This window comes from Cornus florida, unplaced genomic scaffold (genome assembly GCF_030987335.1).
Source record: "Cornus florida cultivar Cherokee Brave unplaced genomic scaffold, ASM3098733v1 CherokeeBrave_3.0.0_Hap2_Chr11, whole genome shotgun sequence".
Lineage (NCBI taxonomy): Eukaryota > Viridiplantae > Streptophyta > Magnoliopsida > Cornales > Cornaceae > Cornus > Cornus florida.
Window position 1 is genome coordinate 84,410,555 of NW_026775581.1, and position 16,577 is coordinate 84,427,131.

A 16,577-nucleotide genomic window follows, 5' to 3' on the forward strand; every position below is an offset into this window, starting at 1 on the left:
ACCTAAACAACTTAATAACTCTATCCTCACAACGAAAATTTTTTTGTAAAAGGGGGCAAACTTTTAATTTGTGAGAAAAAACTTATATAGTGGGTTCATTTTTATAATTTCAATTGGGTTTTTTTCATAAATTTTTAAAAATGTAAAGTAAAAAAAAATAAAAATTCAGTGGGGCCAAATTGTAATTTTAGTGGAAAAATTTTCATAAATTCTAAAAAATTTGAAGTATAAAATGTAAAAAAAAAAAAAAAAAAAAGAATTCAATGGGGGCAAATTGTAATTTTAGTGGGAACATCTTCATAAATTTTAAAAAAATTAAGGCATAAAATATAAATATAAAAAATCCAGTGAGCTGCCTCCACTGGTCCCACATCGGGTCTGTGCCTATCTATCCTTACACCCAAATACTACCTAGCCTTCGCCCCAAACCCAACAAGAGCATTATCTTCCTCGACCAAGACTCTATCTGGCATGAAAAGGAACATTGGTGGTTGCGCCGGAGGAGGAGAGGAGTTGGGCAAAACTGTCTTTTATCTTTTCTGATGACCTGATTGAGTAAATTACAACAAAATCATAGTTCACGAAGTTAGTTGCAAAACCCTAATAGTTCCCGAGGTTTTTTGCATTTTACCCTTAATTCATAAACATGCTTTTAATACAAATAAATGGATTCATATTTGGAAGTGTCTTCCATGCTCCTGGCTCACAATTTTCCTTTACTAAAAAAAGCAAAAAAAAAAAAAAAAAGTAAAAGAGTTTCTCATTATATGCTAGCCATGATCATAACAAAGACCATCACACGCTCTGTTCTTACAACAATACACACACATTCACACAGACACACACACCAAAAAAGAAAAAGAGAGAATTTCTAACAAATTTTCAGAAACAAAAAAGAAAATAAGGAAATGAAAATATCCTACCATATGATTTATTTACTGAAAATCAAGCTGATGGAAGAATGTCCAAGGCAACTTCCTTGAGGGATGGCATAACTTCCTGTTGATGCAAGCAAAAGTACTTATTTCCAAGCCTTCTAAGCACCTTCCAGGGTCCAGGGTAGCACCTAAAAAGATTAGTAGTCACAGTTAAATGAATCCTTTGGACTCAAAAGTTGAGAAAATAGCAATGACTAATTTACTCCCTATACAGCAAATAAATTATTGTCTATGAAGAAGAATTGAACAATGATATTCTTTTATTTTATTTTTCCGGAGAATCTGAGCAATGATATTCTTATCAATTGCGTGATTAAATTTTCAGAAGCAATATATGGTCTTTTCTTAGTTTAGCTTCCTTGGGACTTAAAGCAGGTATGTAAATAAAAAAACCTGAAAAGGGCTCCTCCGTTGCGTCCTTTAAAATTATGAATGTAATATACGGTCTCCATCTTGGGCAAGAGCGTCGTTGAAAGTGCAGCTAGCTTTGGATAGAAGAATGGTGGATAATCTTAATTAATCTCAAGGAGAAAAACGATCTCAGTGACCAAAAAAGGGAGCAGGCATTTCGATATTTGAACGAACAACATAAATTCTATGGCTGAAAATGCATTTGTTTGCTCATTCATTTTCTTTCAAAACCTATAGCATACAACAAAAACGTTTTTTTTTTTTTTATATGTTTTATTTTTTTACTTGAGATAGTTTCAGCAGAAGACAGCATATAATATTATATCATCCTCTCAATTGTTCTTATTGTACAATCAATGGTGTATTTTAAAACGGAAAAACGAGAAAGGTATTTTCTTTCTAATTTCAAAAGTGAAAAGTGGAAGAAAGAAACTATATTTAAAATAATAGGTGAGCTTCTAAATGCTTTCATCGAACTCCAAAAAATTGCACGTAACCAAGTACAAACAATCCAACATCAAACTCATAAAAACTGCATAAAAAAGATGAAGGATACACCCAGATCTGATACGGTCGAGTTCTCCATTGAATATAATAAGTTTTCGGCTAGTGTTCACTACAGCCTCTTTGTAAAGCTCTTCCACCACTAACATTTCTGTATTGAAAAAGAGAATCGACAAACAAGATTAAATTTACAGTATGCATGGAAGACAGGTAGTCAGGGTCTTACCGTTGACATTAAAATATGGATAGCCGACAAGGAATAGTTCATCTTCGGGCTTCACTCGGTCAACCATTTTAACTTTCGTGACAAAACCAAAATCTTCAAATAATGATGGCTTTGTTAGATAGTCCAATTTGAATGAAGCTCCTCCAAAAATTGATTTTCTTGCAAATTCAACTTCATTTGCTTCTGGGAAAAACTGAAACGTTGAAGAGAAGGTTTATAAACACAAATTTACAAGGTAGAATTGATGAAGTCTAATGAGATAGCCAATGAATCATGGATATCAGAAAATAAACAAAATCGAATCTAAAACAATAAAGCGGGAGCATTGCACACTGGATAGTTACAAAGACATGAAACAATGAGGAAACACCTTACACATAAATCTCTTGGCCCTATTTAAATTTCATACTACCCCTGTGAAACCCTAGCCTAATGATGCATGTCACTTATTATGGACAACAATGCAAGCAATTTTCAACATGGAAGTAGGCTTATGATGGTTAGGATAATAGTCTAAAACTCGTGGAGCTAAGTTAGGGTATATATGTAACAAGACCCCCTAGATATCGTCACTAATTGACAAAGCTACCACGTCTCATATGCAAGACTCCCTAGATACTGTCACTAATTGAAAAAGCTACCACATGTCTAATATGCCAACCCGTAGTCTGCTAATTTCTGCACCTATATCTAATCTACAGTTGTCGATAAGCAATGATGTCCTCAGTGTCATTCGTTAACATCAGGGCATCATTAAATATAATCACCCCACTGCTTTAAATCCAAACTGTGAATAGATTATTGCATAGTTCGTTTTCTCTAATTTGACATTTAGGACCGCAGAAAAAAATAAAAATCAATAACACATTGCAAAACACCATCTACGCGGATTCCATGTATAGTTACTCGTCTGGCAGCCTGTAGGAGCATAAAGAATAGCCAGTTGAATTACCATCTTACAGAGTTCTCTGTCGCGACCAGTTAATGCTTTTATCTCAATGTCAGTCCGGATATGCCTACATGTTCAATAACAAAAAACATTTGCAGATAATATTCTCCATTTTACCTAAAATATGTTTGAATATAGTAGTAATTAATTGTCTTCATTCTTTTGAACCCCCTAGCCTGATTTTAAGAGAAGCAAAAATAATGACGAACCGCACATATTAATAAATATATTTGATCTTCGTAGAAACAGACTATGAGAACTGTTCCAAAACATGAAGACATACTATTCTTGTTCTTGTAGCTTTTTCTGGACTTATGAAGAGGTCACAGAACTCACGAATCAGTTGCATACTTCCAGTCATTTCTATACCACCTTCACCATCACCTGATACACGTATTACAGTGAGAATATATAAGTTTTTTTTTGATAAGTAACCATATAAGTTAAGGAACACCGAGAATTAATACAAAATGCAAGAAAAGGAAAAAAGGATAATAGAAAATTGTTTTTACAAAAATGTATATAGCATAAATAGAGAGAACCTGGTACAGATTCAAGTCCAGCAGTTGGAAATTCAATCTCCTGTGACAGAAACTTGTTCTCACAAACTCTGTGGAATTTTAAATATGATGTGTACTTCTATCTCTTCCATCATCAAAAACACTACATTGTAGTAACTCACCATCAACTGTTTTCCATCCTTCAGAGCCAATTCAGTTGCTTCTTTCGCCTGTTATTTGTTATAGGCCTAAAATTAACAAATATCAAGCAATAACTGCAAACGGAACAAGTGATAAAAGAAGGAAAAAGTAAAACGTGGCACGAAACAGTGAAATTTCACTCGAGAGAAAGAGAAATCAGACTTTCCATGAGTTTCCAATTGAGGCCATATACGTTTTTCGTTTGTTATGTGCTATGGAAGATCATGTATTACGAAGAATTTGGCCAGGGAGATTGTCATGACCCGCCCCGTTGTGTAGATATTGTCCACTTTGGACTCTCAGTGCCCACGGTTTTCAAAACATGTCTACACAATTAGGAGATGCCCACACATATAAGTGCCAACAACTTCTCCCCATAGGCGATGTGGGGCGTCATAAAGATTGAAGAACTTTAAATACTCCCACTCTAGCACTTGCGGAAATTAACTCAACATGATACTTCAACAGAAAAAGGATTTTGGTTTCTTATAGGACTTCACTCTTCGAGTCTTTGCTTAAACTACTACATACATTTGGGTTAACCTTAACAAGAACCCATATCAATATGTCACATCTGATCCACAATTCTTTCCAAGATGTTGTCTTTTCAAAGGTTAAAATTGAATTTTTTTTTTTGAAATTTAATGCTATAAAATATGTAAAGGCTTACTTGTCCAAGAAGTTCATCATAATCACTAGGAAATGGCATATCAAACCCAACCGATGCACCACTACCCCCAGAAACCGAATTGGTCACAAAATTCAGATTTCTAAGCATCTTGTATGTGACGATTCTTCGCCCATGGAAATTTACGTCCTTTTTCATCTGAAAGCTTCTAAAGTTTAAACCCTACAAATTTGTGCAGATAACTAGTCAACAAACAAGTGAGGGTAGAGAAAGAATTGGGAATTTCTAACGACCTATGAAGATTAAAAACACACACACACACACACACACAGAGACAGATATATGTAAAGTTGTAAACTGCTTGGTTGGTCAGAAAGGTGCAGAAAATAACGTCAATTAAGCCAATTAGTTTACTTCTCAGAGCTGAGTGAAGGGTTTTAATCTGTCTGCGACCCTAATTTGAAAAAGCTAAGATTCAATAGTTTGCTTTCTTTTCTTTTCCTACATTTTCTCAGCAACCAATCAGAGCATAGGGAAAATGCTGACGATCAAAATTGAAATCAGTGATGAAGACACTCTTACCTTTGGATTTGAGAAAGAAGGAATAGCAATTGGAACCCTAGAAGCGGTTGGGGTACTGGATAACGGCATTTTGAAACCACTGTCTTTCAATGCACAGAGAGAGAGAGAGAGAGAGAGAGAGAGGCACTACACTTTGCCAAAGCATAAATAAGTCATCTTATACAACAATTTATGTACATCGGAAAATAAAAAAAAAAAAAAAAAAAAAAAAAATCTTATACAATTATGTTAATTTCCGAAAAAATAAAAAAAATATTATGTTCATTTCCAAATTTCTTTTTTATAAAAAACTCATGTCAAAAGTCACATTCATCCCTCCCCTTTCCATTCCATCTGTTTTTTTATCTCTCCAACCAAAGCATAAGAGGAATGATAATATTAAAAATAAAAAAAACTTAATAAAATTTCAAATTAGCCCGTAATTAATTATGAAGGTGCTCTAACAAGTACGGCCCACCATTATAAAAACAAAATGCATCTATTAAAAAAACGCCCACCTTCTCGGGCTAATGGGTCAATTACGAGCCGAAATCCCTAGTTTAGGGCTTCGTAAGTGAACCCGGTCAGCTCTTCAATTGTTCGTAGTCTGGGGCCCAATCACGAGCTGAATGCCAAGCCTAGGGCCCAATAAGTGGAATCCGGTGGGCTCTTGATCCTTCGGACTGGATGAAAGAAAGAGCCGGTAAATGGAAGATAACAAGCAATGTGTTTAGTCTGTTTGAGCTTTTTTAGATATATTTGAATTTTTTGTCTGTTTGGCGCTGGAACGAAAGCAAATGGGGAAACGCCTGCGAAGAGAGAAATCAATCTGCTGTTGCGTCTCTCCTACACTCAACTTTCTCACTCCTCACTCCATTTTCAACTGGTTCGTTCTTTCTCTCTCTCTATATGCATATGAATATATAGATACAGGTATACACGAAATTGCATAATAGAAAACTTCTAACAGAATGTGAAAAGCTTTGAAGTTCAACTTAAATTCTCTATGTTTTGAACAAATTTCAGTGAGAATTCAAAATGAATTTGAATTTTTTTACATCATTTCCATTTGATCTTGTGAGATTAGAAACGCAATTTTATCAACGAATACTTACTGATTGACGCAATGACGCTTGATATCCTTAACTAAATTTTTGTCTATTTTATGAAAATTTCGAATTAGCTCTGATCGTTAGATGCATAGATGAATTGTTTACAACTACTTCGTTTCATCATATATGTAGCTGTATCATGTGTTCATCTACCGATTGGGAATCTAGATTTCAAAAAACGAGTTCTACTTTCTATCTGTGGATAGGTTCCGAAGACGATTATTGTAGACTCAGTTGTTTCTGATCGTTTTATGGTCTCTTACGACTCCATTTGATCTTGTGGTTTGATTTATTGCAGTTTTATCAAACAAATGCTTATTGATTGTCAAAATGATATTCTGAAATTTGATTCGATGCAACTGATGCTTGATTTCATTGCCTAAAATTTAATCGATTGTATGTTTTTTTCAAATTAGTTCATATTGTTAGATGCATAGATAAATTTCAAATAATTGTTCCTGGAAAACAAATCTAGTTCTGCTTCGTTTCATTGTATATTTAGTGTCATATATTGACCTACCTGACTGAATCTACAATTTCAAAAACAAGTTTAGTGTTGTGGAAAGTTTGCATATTGAAAAGCTCTTTCTGTAGGTAGATCAAAGTTCACACTCTGTTTCGTTGCATGCAAAATAATTTCTAAAGTTACACTGCTCAAATTTATGTTTCAATTAGAAAGTTAGTTGAGGTATGTGCCGGTTTGTTATAGCTCAATGAGTTCAATTTATATGTTTTGTAATGCAAAAAGGTATGAAGAGGATATATGGATGGAAATTGCCAAGTATTTGGATGGAAAATCCTTGGTGATGCTTGGAGCAACGAACAAGTGGTTTCAACACATCGTCATGGAGGAGACCATATGGAAGTTTGCCTGTTTGCGTGATCTTCAGGTCTTTGATCCTCGTCAGGTGGCATTCAAATGGATCAAGCTTTACGCTTCAGTTTTTGGTAAGGATCAGAGCCTTTAGGGGACTTTATATGTCTCTAGTGTGGAACAAATTAAAGTTAGATTATTTTACCTCTAATTCTTACCATTTGATAAATTTTGTTGGATTACTTTTTGCAGATGGAAGTCATTCTTACATGTTTCGTCAGCAGGAGAAACATATTGGTATAATCTCTTTATCGTTTATTTGTTGTCTCTGTCCAACTGTGGTTGTTGATAGTGAGAAAAGTCCATTGGTCCTGACTATAACATAGTTGGTCCATAATCAAGCTAAGTCTGCAATGTTTCTACTTCTAATTCCCAATACTTTCTAAGACTTAATTACTTGCCATTGGTGGTATCTGGACTACCTAAATGTAGACAATGATCAAAAGGATTTTCCACATTGGTTTCATAGCTCATTCCCTTCCCTCTGTTACCAGTATACCATATCACAATGCATCACATAGGGTGAAGGGACTAAATTTAGCTAAAGATGTCTTTATAAACACTATTATAAATATTAATTTCGTCTTTTTGGCTGAATGACTGTGCACTCTCACCACAAATGTATCTACACTGAATTTGCCCCTAAAATTCTTCAATTACTTAGTGGTGGTTTCTACCACAATGCTGTATAAACTGTGCTTCAGTAGAGAGGAAGGCAACAAATTTATTAGCTGAAATGAGATCTATATTATTTTTGAGTGAATGGTAGCTAGTTCAGTGTTATCAGTGTCTTTTCAATGTGAAGAACGAGTTGGATATTGAGTGGAAAATTAATGAAAGAGTTCTATCTACCGTACATTAGACACCATTGCCACCAACTTTCCATCAGTTTTTAGTCATACAGAGTTGTTAAGTTGCATGAATTTCTGCATTGCACTTACGGGGAAGACACCATAGATAATTTTTCTCATCTAATTTTCTTTTCAACAAAATAACATGAGAAAAATAAGCGCATTTCATTTAATGTGTCAATGCTGGACTTGTAATTTCTTTGTTTTCTTTCAATGGACAAACCAGATTGGATGCGAATTGGGGCATTTTTATTTGATTCACCAGTTGCACTCCTGACAGATAAGCTGACCACTCCACTGAAAATTCCAGTGAACGAGACTGTAGAGAAAATGTTGCAATCTTGTGGCTCTTGTGTGTTAAAAAACATCAAAACTGGAATTTGGATAGCTGGTACTAAGTTGACTCTACTATCATGGCAATTTCTTTGAAAGGATTCAACATGCTGAGATCAATTACTATCACTCTAACTAGCTGTGTTTATTTCTTTCTAATTTGGATTAAATTTCAGATTTGCAGCTTGTTCGTTGCCCTGTTTGTGACCTCAACACATGTGATGGTGAGTAGCAGAAGTGCCTTTTGTCCATAATTTTACATGAATGAGAACTTAACTTGTATCAACAAATATTATTGCTGTTTGTGGTGTATGTTTTCGAGGCTTGTGTGACCTTAATTTCATACACAAAGGGTTCTACAGCACTTACTAATATCATAGAAAGTAAAGGGGCATGACAGCTTACCTTGTTATCATGAAAAGGTGGGTTGCTTCCTCTTTTGGTTGAATGCATACTATATGTATATTCCTGATGAATGTCACTTGATTTAGTTCAGTAAACAAGGTATTCACATAAACAGCTGCTGATTACCGGCAGTATGTCACAACCTTGTGAGAGAGAGAAAACAAAATACTCAAAAAGAGTCATTTATGAAGCTTGAAAGACTCAGAAATCAAACCTGCACTCTTGATTCTATGTAGGAACACTGCAGACACTAGATGCAAGGCATATAGAACTGTTCCTGAGTGACGGATACAAGAATGGGGGCTGGGAGTACGAGATGATAGGATCCCATGATATCAAAAAGCATTCAGATGGAGCTTCCGGTGGCATTTTCGACTTTAAACACCTCAAAGATCCCTCAACCATTGGTAACTCTTATTGCTCCATGACTGATTCAGCCGACTATGGCATTTTGTTGTCATTTTAAAAAAGTTTACACTGTGATCACATCTGAAATGCCTGTAGGAATGAGGAATACCTTGTTCTTGGGTGTATCTTGTAAAACTCAAAATTCATACTTAAAAAAGCGACCTAAGACACTTAGAAGAGCTGTAATGGAAAAATTATTGGGAACCCCAGAGGTACTGATAATGCAGTACTCCCATCCAATAAACACTCACCATTTGCCTTGTAAATAGGAAATTGTCAGTACCCTGGGATTACCCAATAATTTCTCTAGTAATTGGTGCTTGATATTAGAAGATATTTGAATGCCAAGCAAATATTTATGCTCCATGACACTGTTGAATTAACTTGCGGCGAAATGAGAACTTGTAAGGTTGTGGTTGGGGTGGCTGTTTCCTATTTTTTTTTTGTCGGTAGGCAAGTTGAGGTTCCTATTACCATCTCCAATAGAATGATCTCTCAGAAATAAATGGACCATTAGAAATTTCTTTGCAATAATTTGTTAGATTTAGATTTTCATGAGAACTTGTTTATCTTTTACATTTGAACTTGTTTAGAATTAGTTTTTTTTTTTCCTCTTACTACTCAGAATTATCCAATTAGAAAGAAATAGGGATTGTCATGTCAAATGGGTTCAATTGTTTTTATAATAGTATGTATACATATATATAAAGTTACACATTTGGCTTGATGAAACTAGAAAATATAGAAGAAGAACTAAAACCACCCAATTGCCTTGAACCATATCATGTAATACTAGTGAAAAAATTAGCTACTTCCTGACATTTGACATGAAAAATAATCTACTAATTTCCAAATGTATTTGGCAGAGGTCTTTAATCTCAAGTCATGGATAGGGAAACCCAATGTCTGGCAGCCAAAGAATATTATTACTCTTCATGCAGTAGCGATCAACTCCAATTTACAGAAAAATGAAGGTAAAAAACTTTCCATAGTCTGAATCTCCAAAATAAGTTTGCATAAGTAATTGCAGTTCTATTCCCCTGCCCATCAATGGTATAATTTTATTTATTTATTTATTTTGGTAAGTAAGGCATTGCACAACTGTAGTTAATTATATTGAACATTTCTGTTGATGGCAATCCACGGTTTTGTATGAACATATTTTAATCAGTTATTGCAAGTTCAAATTGAAGTGCAATTGTGAACGACTACAGTTTTAACAACTATTTCTATTTTTTTTTCTTTTTTTATTTATTTCGAATGCAGGCCTTCATGTAAAGTACCAGGCCATGAGAGCTGGAGCTGATGGAGATGTTGTTTCGATTCGAATATCTCAGCAGCTCTTGTGATTCTGCTCAATTCCCACAAAATATAGCAAGCAAGAACTCTGTGTCAAATTTCTGTTTTCTGAATTCAAAATTTTCAGATGCAGGTATACCTTACCATACAAATCAATTTGGTGTACTTTCAAGCAGTCAGTAACTTTTTTCATTAGCCTCATAAAAATAAAATTCACACATCCATACAGTTCATACCCTGCATAGCTCTGTATTCCCTGTGCCTACACTGCATCCTCTGCAGTATGATAAAAAACTGGAACATATCCATCCACGCTTATATTAGTTAGTACTAAATGCATCATTATATGTGCACAGACTAATATACATACATGAACAAATATGTTTATGATGTATGGATGGATTAAACCATTAAACAGTAAAAAGGAAAATAAAAAATTCAATTAAAAAAAAAAAAAAAAACCTAAAAGGAAAGGAAATTAAAGATCAGAAGAAAAAAGAAAAGGAATTCCACAGGCATATTATATATAAACCTAGTACCACTTAATTTGTACATGGACTTCCATTGATAGATAGTTATTTTGAGAACAGTGATGGTCATGACTGGCCGGTATTCAATAGTCAATGGAGAAATACATACCCTAAGTTCCTGCGTAGTAAAATCATAAAGAAAGGAAAAGAAAAACTAGAAGAAAACAAGAAACACAATAATTGGAGACTACGTGTACTTGTATATATATATACACTGGCATGAGCATGATGATGATCGATCACTTGATATTAACAGCAAAACGCAACTGAGAATTAACTCGAAAGCTCCATAATTCAATGCAATCACGTTCTACTTCAAGTTGGTTATTCCGAACCAAATCTTTCCACTCATTAATAAGAACGAGAGGAGAATGTGCCCACCTCTTCAATGTCATGTTATAATGTTTACCCTTTGGATCAACCACAGTGACCTTAACATCACCATCTTTTCCCTTCATCTATGTCATCCCTTTCTCCTCTTCACTTAAGAATTTCAAATCCTGTAACGACCCATAAATTTTAACTACAAAAGATTACGTAAAAAAAAAAATTCCTTAAGTACATCAAAAAATTTCCACAATGCCCCGGAAATTCAACCACTCCAATTATATTGATAATCTCAATTACATCATAAATCTCATTGTCTACATGGTCATCAAGTTTAACAAAACTTCTATATCAACATGCTAGCGACACCAATATACTTCCAAGCAAACTTCGATAAGATATTTAAGGTTGAGGTTGAGGCATATCTTTCATAGAAAGTCCATTTTCTGAAATGTTTATGACAATGGGGTGACCTTACATTGCTCAGTAGATGATAACCAACCAACACCTCCTAAAGCCATACAAGTTATGTTGAATAGCAATAAAAGAACCGGGATCATGCTATGTTGGGAAAATAACCACACAATCACACCAATAACCCAACTCATGAAAGAAATGCTATGAAATGAAATGTCATGTCGTGCTATGTCTCTCCCCATTTTTCAAAACCATATCCGTCATCATTTCCAAACTGTTAGTGAAACCTATCCCATGGTGACCCCCTGGCGACACGAGAGGAGGATTGGCTACTGTCCCTGACCCATGGTAATCCCATGGTGTCATTTGGGGCTCAGATAGCTCAATCACATTAAGGAGAATTTCCCTAGTCCCTTCTAGGCCTCACTAACACCACGGCCCTTCGGTAACCCTCAGGCGACCGGGTTTTTCATAAAACCGTATTCAAAAACTTCTTCCCGAAAACCCTATTTCATTTTTTTTTTTTTTCTTTTCTTAAAACATCATTCCCCATTTCTTTCCAATGAGGTGCATAAATGCATCATGTCACGTTAATACTCATGACTACACATTTAATTCCATTCAAAACTACGTAGCATACGACACATGAAATTTCAAGATATTATGCTCTCATATAACAACAATATAAGCAAAACAAGCATATCATACACACATTGATTTCATATAAGTATGCTTTCTCATAACACATCCATCAACACATACTCTCACATTTGCATATATATCATTTAAACAATTATTGCAAGAATTCATCCAAAATAGGCATTTAACACAATAATAAAAATAAAGTCACATAGGCTTGAATTCAATCATTTGGCATTTTAAATACAATACCTCACAATTTTCAAGACCTTATACTCAAATTAATCACCATAAGCAATTCAATTCATATGACAATTTACATAGCAAATTTCAAGTCATCTTCTTATTAAAAGAATTCTACGCAGCAGTTATTGAAAAATTCGTAGAAAATTCATTTTAGATCGAAACGGAGAAAATAAAAATGATTTAGAAACTAGACTCAGAATGAAACATCGCCGAACCACTCATGAAAGCCAAATGTTCCCCATTTAAATCAGTTTCCAAAGTAAAACAGTGGTCCTTAGTTCGAAGAAACTCTGGCAGCGGATACTTCAAAATTTGTAGAAAATTTGTTTGACATCCAAATCGGGCAAACTAAATTTATTTTGAAGGTAGACATATGGGAGTATAAAACTATTAAGTTTTTCCATGATCCGGTATCAATGTGTTGGTCAAATAAATTATCCAAAATCTATTTTCCAGCAGCAATAAAAAGACAAACAGCAGGAAATGTCGGATTTTTAAAAAAATAATTACATTGCCAAAAATCATTAAATTTTTATGAGGAGTAGAAAACTCACATTAGAAGTTACAGTAAACATTTTGTTGTATTTGAAGCAACACAACCTCTAAAATAAAATTCGTAAACTTTCTAAAAAAAAAATTAGTTTTCACACTGGGATAGCTGGACAACAACTATTCCCGAATTTTAATAAAAATAACTACCTGTACAAAAATTGTAAAATTTGTTTGAGAGGTACTAGACAGGTATAAGAACCTGTGCTAAAATTTTCGTAGCAATTGGATCAATACAACTCCTTATAAAATTCATTCAAACAGTCCCTTTACCTTATTTACACATGCTACAACTGTCTTAACATCAACAAAAACAGTCCTATAACAATAAGCAATATAGTCCCTTAAATCAACCAAACAACCCTCTAGATAAGCCAAAACATCCCTTTAAAAATTCAGTTAAACAGCCCCTTAAAATCAGCGAAACAATCCCTTAAAATCAACGAAACAGCCCTTTTAAAATTTCATTCAAACAACCCCATTTACTACATTCATACTTGCTATGGTTCAATTTCAACTTCAAGAATACTTAATCCATCATTCATAACCTTTTTCTAAAGTTTTAGCTAAGGCATCGTCATATATAAGTATAATTATATGCAATTGAAACAAAATTGACTTACACAAGCATGCTTAATTCACAGAAGTCACATAAATCACTTATATAGCAAGAGAAAATGCTAGTTAAACACTCCTACCTCCAAAATGATGAAAACCCCCAATTTGAACCATAGATTTCGAAAATCCTAGGGTGCACCAAAGCTGAAATTGCTTACACCCACTTGTAGATCTCGCCGTGCTCTTTGATTTGCTGCAAACAACACCTAAAAATTCTCACCGGTTGAGAAGTAATCAAAGTTTAAAGATTGTAAAAGAAAAAAAGAAAAAAAAAAAGAAAGAGAAAAGGGAGAGAGAACCTGCTGCGGAAGAGAAGAATTGAGGTCATGTAACAACCTCGTGGTCATTAAAATTCTTAAGGCATAGTGGCGGGTCCCACAAGCTATAAAAAATCTTTTTCCACTAACACCTATATATATTAACTAATAACAACCACAATTAAGCATGTCACCACATAAAATGCATTAAATAATAATAAATAAAATGCAATGTGTAACACCCCTAATTTAAAAAGGATAGTCTCGGTATTATTTTAATAGTTTTAATTGCATTTAATTATTTAGTTGTTTTTCTTGGCTAATTGTTTACTTGTTTAATTGATTTAATTATTTGTTTAAATTGAATTGTATGTGATGATGTGTATTTGTTTAGGAATTTAATTGTTTTATTTTTATTTTTTTATTTTATTTTTTATGTTTTTAAGGAATTGGATATGGATAATAGTAATTGACCAATCAATTGGGCTCCATGGACTACTTGGATAAGGGGTTTAATGGGTACGGATAATTACCCATGTATATGTATATTTAATAAATAAATAAATAAATAAATAAATAAATAAATAAATAAATATATATATATATATATATATATATATATATATATATATATATATATATATAAGGAAAGTCCCTTTAATAATAATCTGATATATATTTATATATTATATATAAAAAGGGGTACACATAGATTATATATAACATATATTTAAGTTACTTTTTTAGTACTTAAATTTTATTTTATTTTATTTTAGTTTGTCTTGGAATGGGAAAAGGATTAGGGTTATTTTAGTTGCCTATAAATATATAACTATAGAGTTGTAAAAGAGGTTAGAAAATATATCACGTACTATATTTTAGAGAGAGAGAAGGAAGAGGAAGGAAGAGAAAAAGGAAGAAAGAGGTTAGGGTTTTTATCAAATCCCTAAAGGCAAGTTTTAATTCTTCTCTTCTCCTTTGATTCGTACCTTATGCATGCTATATTAATTCTAGATTCTTTAAATAAATTAATTGGATCAAACTACGTGGACTAATATAGAAATTTCACTTCGTGCTTTAATAATGAGTTTTAATATTTTTTCTTTTATACTGAACTGGGCGTTGTTGGTGGGTATGATTTTTAATTTATTTTGTTTTATTTTCACTTGAATTAATGTTAGCGTAAGTCAGTATCCTGTATAAATATGAAATCAACATTTATTTATGTATAAAGCATGCACACGAAACGAGGGGTTAAGTGTACTAAATTAAAGCACAAATTGATTCGTGTATGTGAAGTCAAAGTTGGACCTCAAAAGCAGTTTTCTGTAAAAAGGTTTGAAATCAAATTTGTTTGTTTCTTAAATTTGACACGTCGAACGAGGAAGCAACCATCAGTTTGGTAGTTCTTGTATTCTAGAATTTCTATGAATTGAATTGTAGCAACAATCAGTTTGGGTTATTTTTTTCATGGTTGGTGCACGCCGAATGAGGAAGAGCAAGATAATGACTTTAAAATAAATTAGTTTATAATATAACTATAATTGGAATTTGTTTTATTCATGAAGTGTACAGGTAGAACGAAATTGGCATAAAGTATAAGTCAGTTTGATATAACAGTATTGATTTTGCATTAAATAAATTGTGTGTGAATCTGATTAAGATAAGAATATTAAATTAATATTTATTATTTTTTGAGTGATGGATCTGAATTAAATATTTATTTAATTTAATTAGACTCATTAAGAATTAGAATACATGATTTAAGTTTACATGCTAAGTATGGAATTTAATTAATTTAAAAGGATAAATTAATTAAATATTATTGGATTAAATTATTTTAATCAATTGCTAGATTTAAATTAATTTAATCAGAACATGGAGATGTACAACTTAGTTGATATGCATCTTAATTTCTTATGATGTAAATTATATACATGCTACTTAGAATTGATATTTTGCTCAAATAAATGCAAATGATGTGTTTATGATCTATATCATGTTTATTTGGATTAGTATATGTAAATATTATTTACATTATCTTTGGATTGAAAATTTTTATTGGATTATGATATGGATTAATGCACCATTATGGGATGGAGGCATATTAGGGACGGATTAACTTAAGAGTTAAGTCCTAGCTATTTTTAATAAGGGAACGGATTAACCATAGTGTTAAGTTCTACTTATTCGTGTCAAGTCAACGGAATAGTTGGATGACATATAATTAAAATAATAATTGGATAGTTTATTTTGATGATTGGATAGGACAGATTTTACATATATAATTATACGCCATGATATGAGCTTGAGTCTCAGGATCAGTGATTAGGGTGCGTATATTGCCAGGGATGTGTAGCTAGATATAGCGTAGTTGTGTACCCTGGTAGGTTTAGGTACTCATGCCCACTATATGTGCGTTTTGCATGTTGCCTACTATTCAGGTTGAGACAACTCTATAGTCTAGTGAGGTTCCTTTAGTGTGTATATATCTATATATGGACTATTTAGTTATTGTTGAATTAATTATGATGTGTACGTGTATCGGGTCTCTGTTTGGGATGTAGTAGATTAGAACTTGTTTGTGGGCCTGACCCACCATTATTTTTCAGGTGTTCGTCAGTTCCAGTCTTAGAGATTGTTCGTGCCGAGCAGAGACAGCCATTCACTCTTCCGACTCTACGTAGGACTCGTCTTCATTAGTTACTTATTATTTTTATTTCGGTTCAGTTATTTCAGTTAGGATATTATTAGGGGTCCACAGTATGGATTCCCGAGTTGTAGTTTAATTAAT

The 16,577-nt window shown here is 33.3% G+C and overlaps 2 protein-coding genes and 1 long non-coding RNA gene across 5 annotated transcripts; 1 reads left to right on the forward strand and 2 right to left on the reverse strand.

Annotated features, from left to right (window-relative positions):
• Positions 1–345: 345 nt before the first annotated feature.
• Positions 346–5,084, reverse strand: LOC132283307 (protein LPA3). Of its 3 annotated transcripts, XM_059785247.1 has the most exons (10): positions 4,940–5,079; positions 4,400–4,579; positions 3,711–3,758; positions 3,571–3,610; positions 3,312–3,412; positions 2,080–2,272; positions 1,906–2,004; positions 1,332–1,449; positions 924–1,066; positions 346–547 (listed from the first exon to the last, which is right to left on the reverse strand). In XM_059785247.1, exons 1-9 carry the CDS (start codon positions 5,006–5,008, stop codon positions 946–948), a joined length of 969 nt encoding a protein of 322 aa, XP_059641230.1. In that variant the 5' UTR covers positions 5,009–5,079; the 3' UTR covers positions 346–547; positions 924–945. The 3 variants fall into 3 exon arrangements, with proteins under 3 accessions (XP_059641230.1, XP_059641229.1, XP_059641231.1); XM_059785246.1 differs by lacking the exon at positions 346–547 and having other exon boundaries at positions 736–1,066; XM_059785248.1 differs by lacking the exons at positions 346–547; positions 4,400–4,579 and having other exon boundaries at positions 736–1,066; positions 4,940–5,084.
• Positions 5,085–5,653: 569 nt separating this feature from the next.
• Positions 5,654–10,555, forward strand: LOC132285351 (probable F-box protein At3g61730). Its single transcript, XM_059787535.1, has 8 exons — positions 5,654–5,804; positions 6,779–6,978; positions 7,097–7,141; positions 7,982–8,146; positions 8,265–8,312; positions 8,730–8,900; positions 9,768–9,875; positions 10,168–10,555. The coding sequence occupies exons 1-8, from the start codon at positions 5,716–5,718 to the stop codon at positions 10,248–10,250; spliced, it is 909 nt and encodes a 302-aa protein (XP_059643518.1). The 5' UTR covers positions 5,654–5,715; the 3' UTR covers positions 10,251–10,555.
• A 139-nt stretch (positions 10,556–10,694) lies between these two features.
• Positions 10,695–13,819, reverse strand: LOC132285352 (uncharacterized). Its single transcript, XR_009472511.1, has 2 exons — positions 13,607–13,819; positions 10,695–11,230 (listed from the first exon to the last, which is right to left on the reverse strand). It is a non-coding gene; the product is annotated as an uncharacterized LOC132285352 (long non-coding RNA).
• Positions 13,820–16,577: the final 2,758 nt, after the last annotated feature.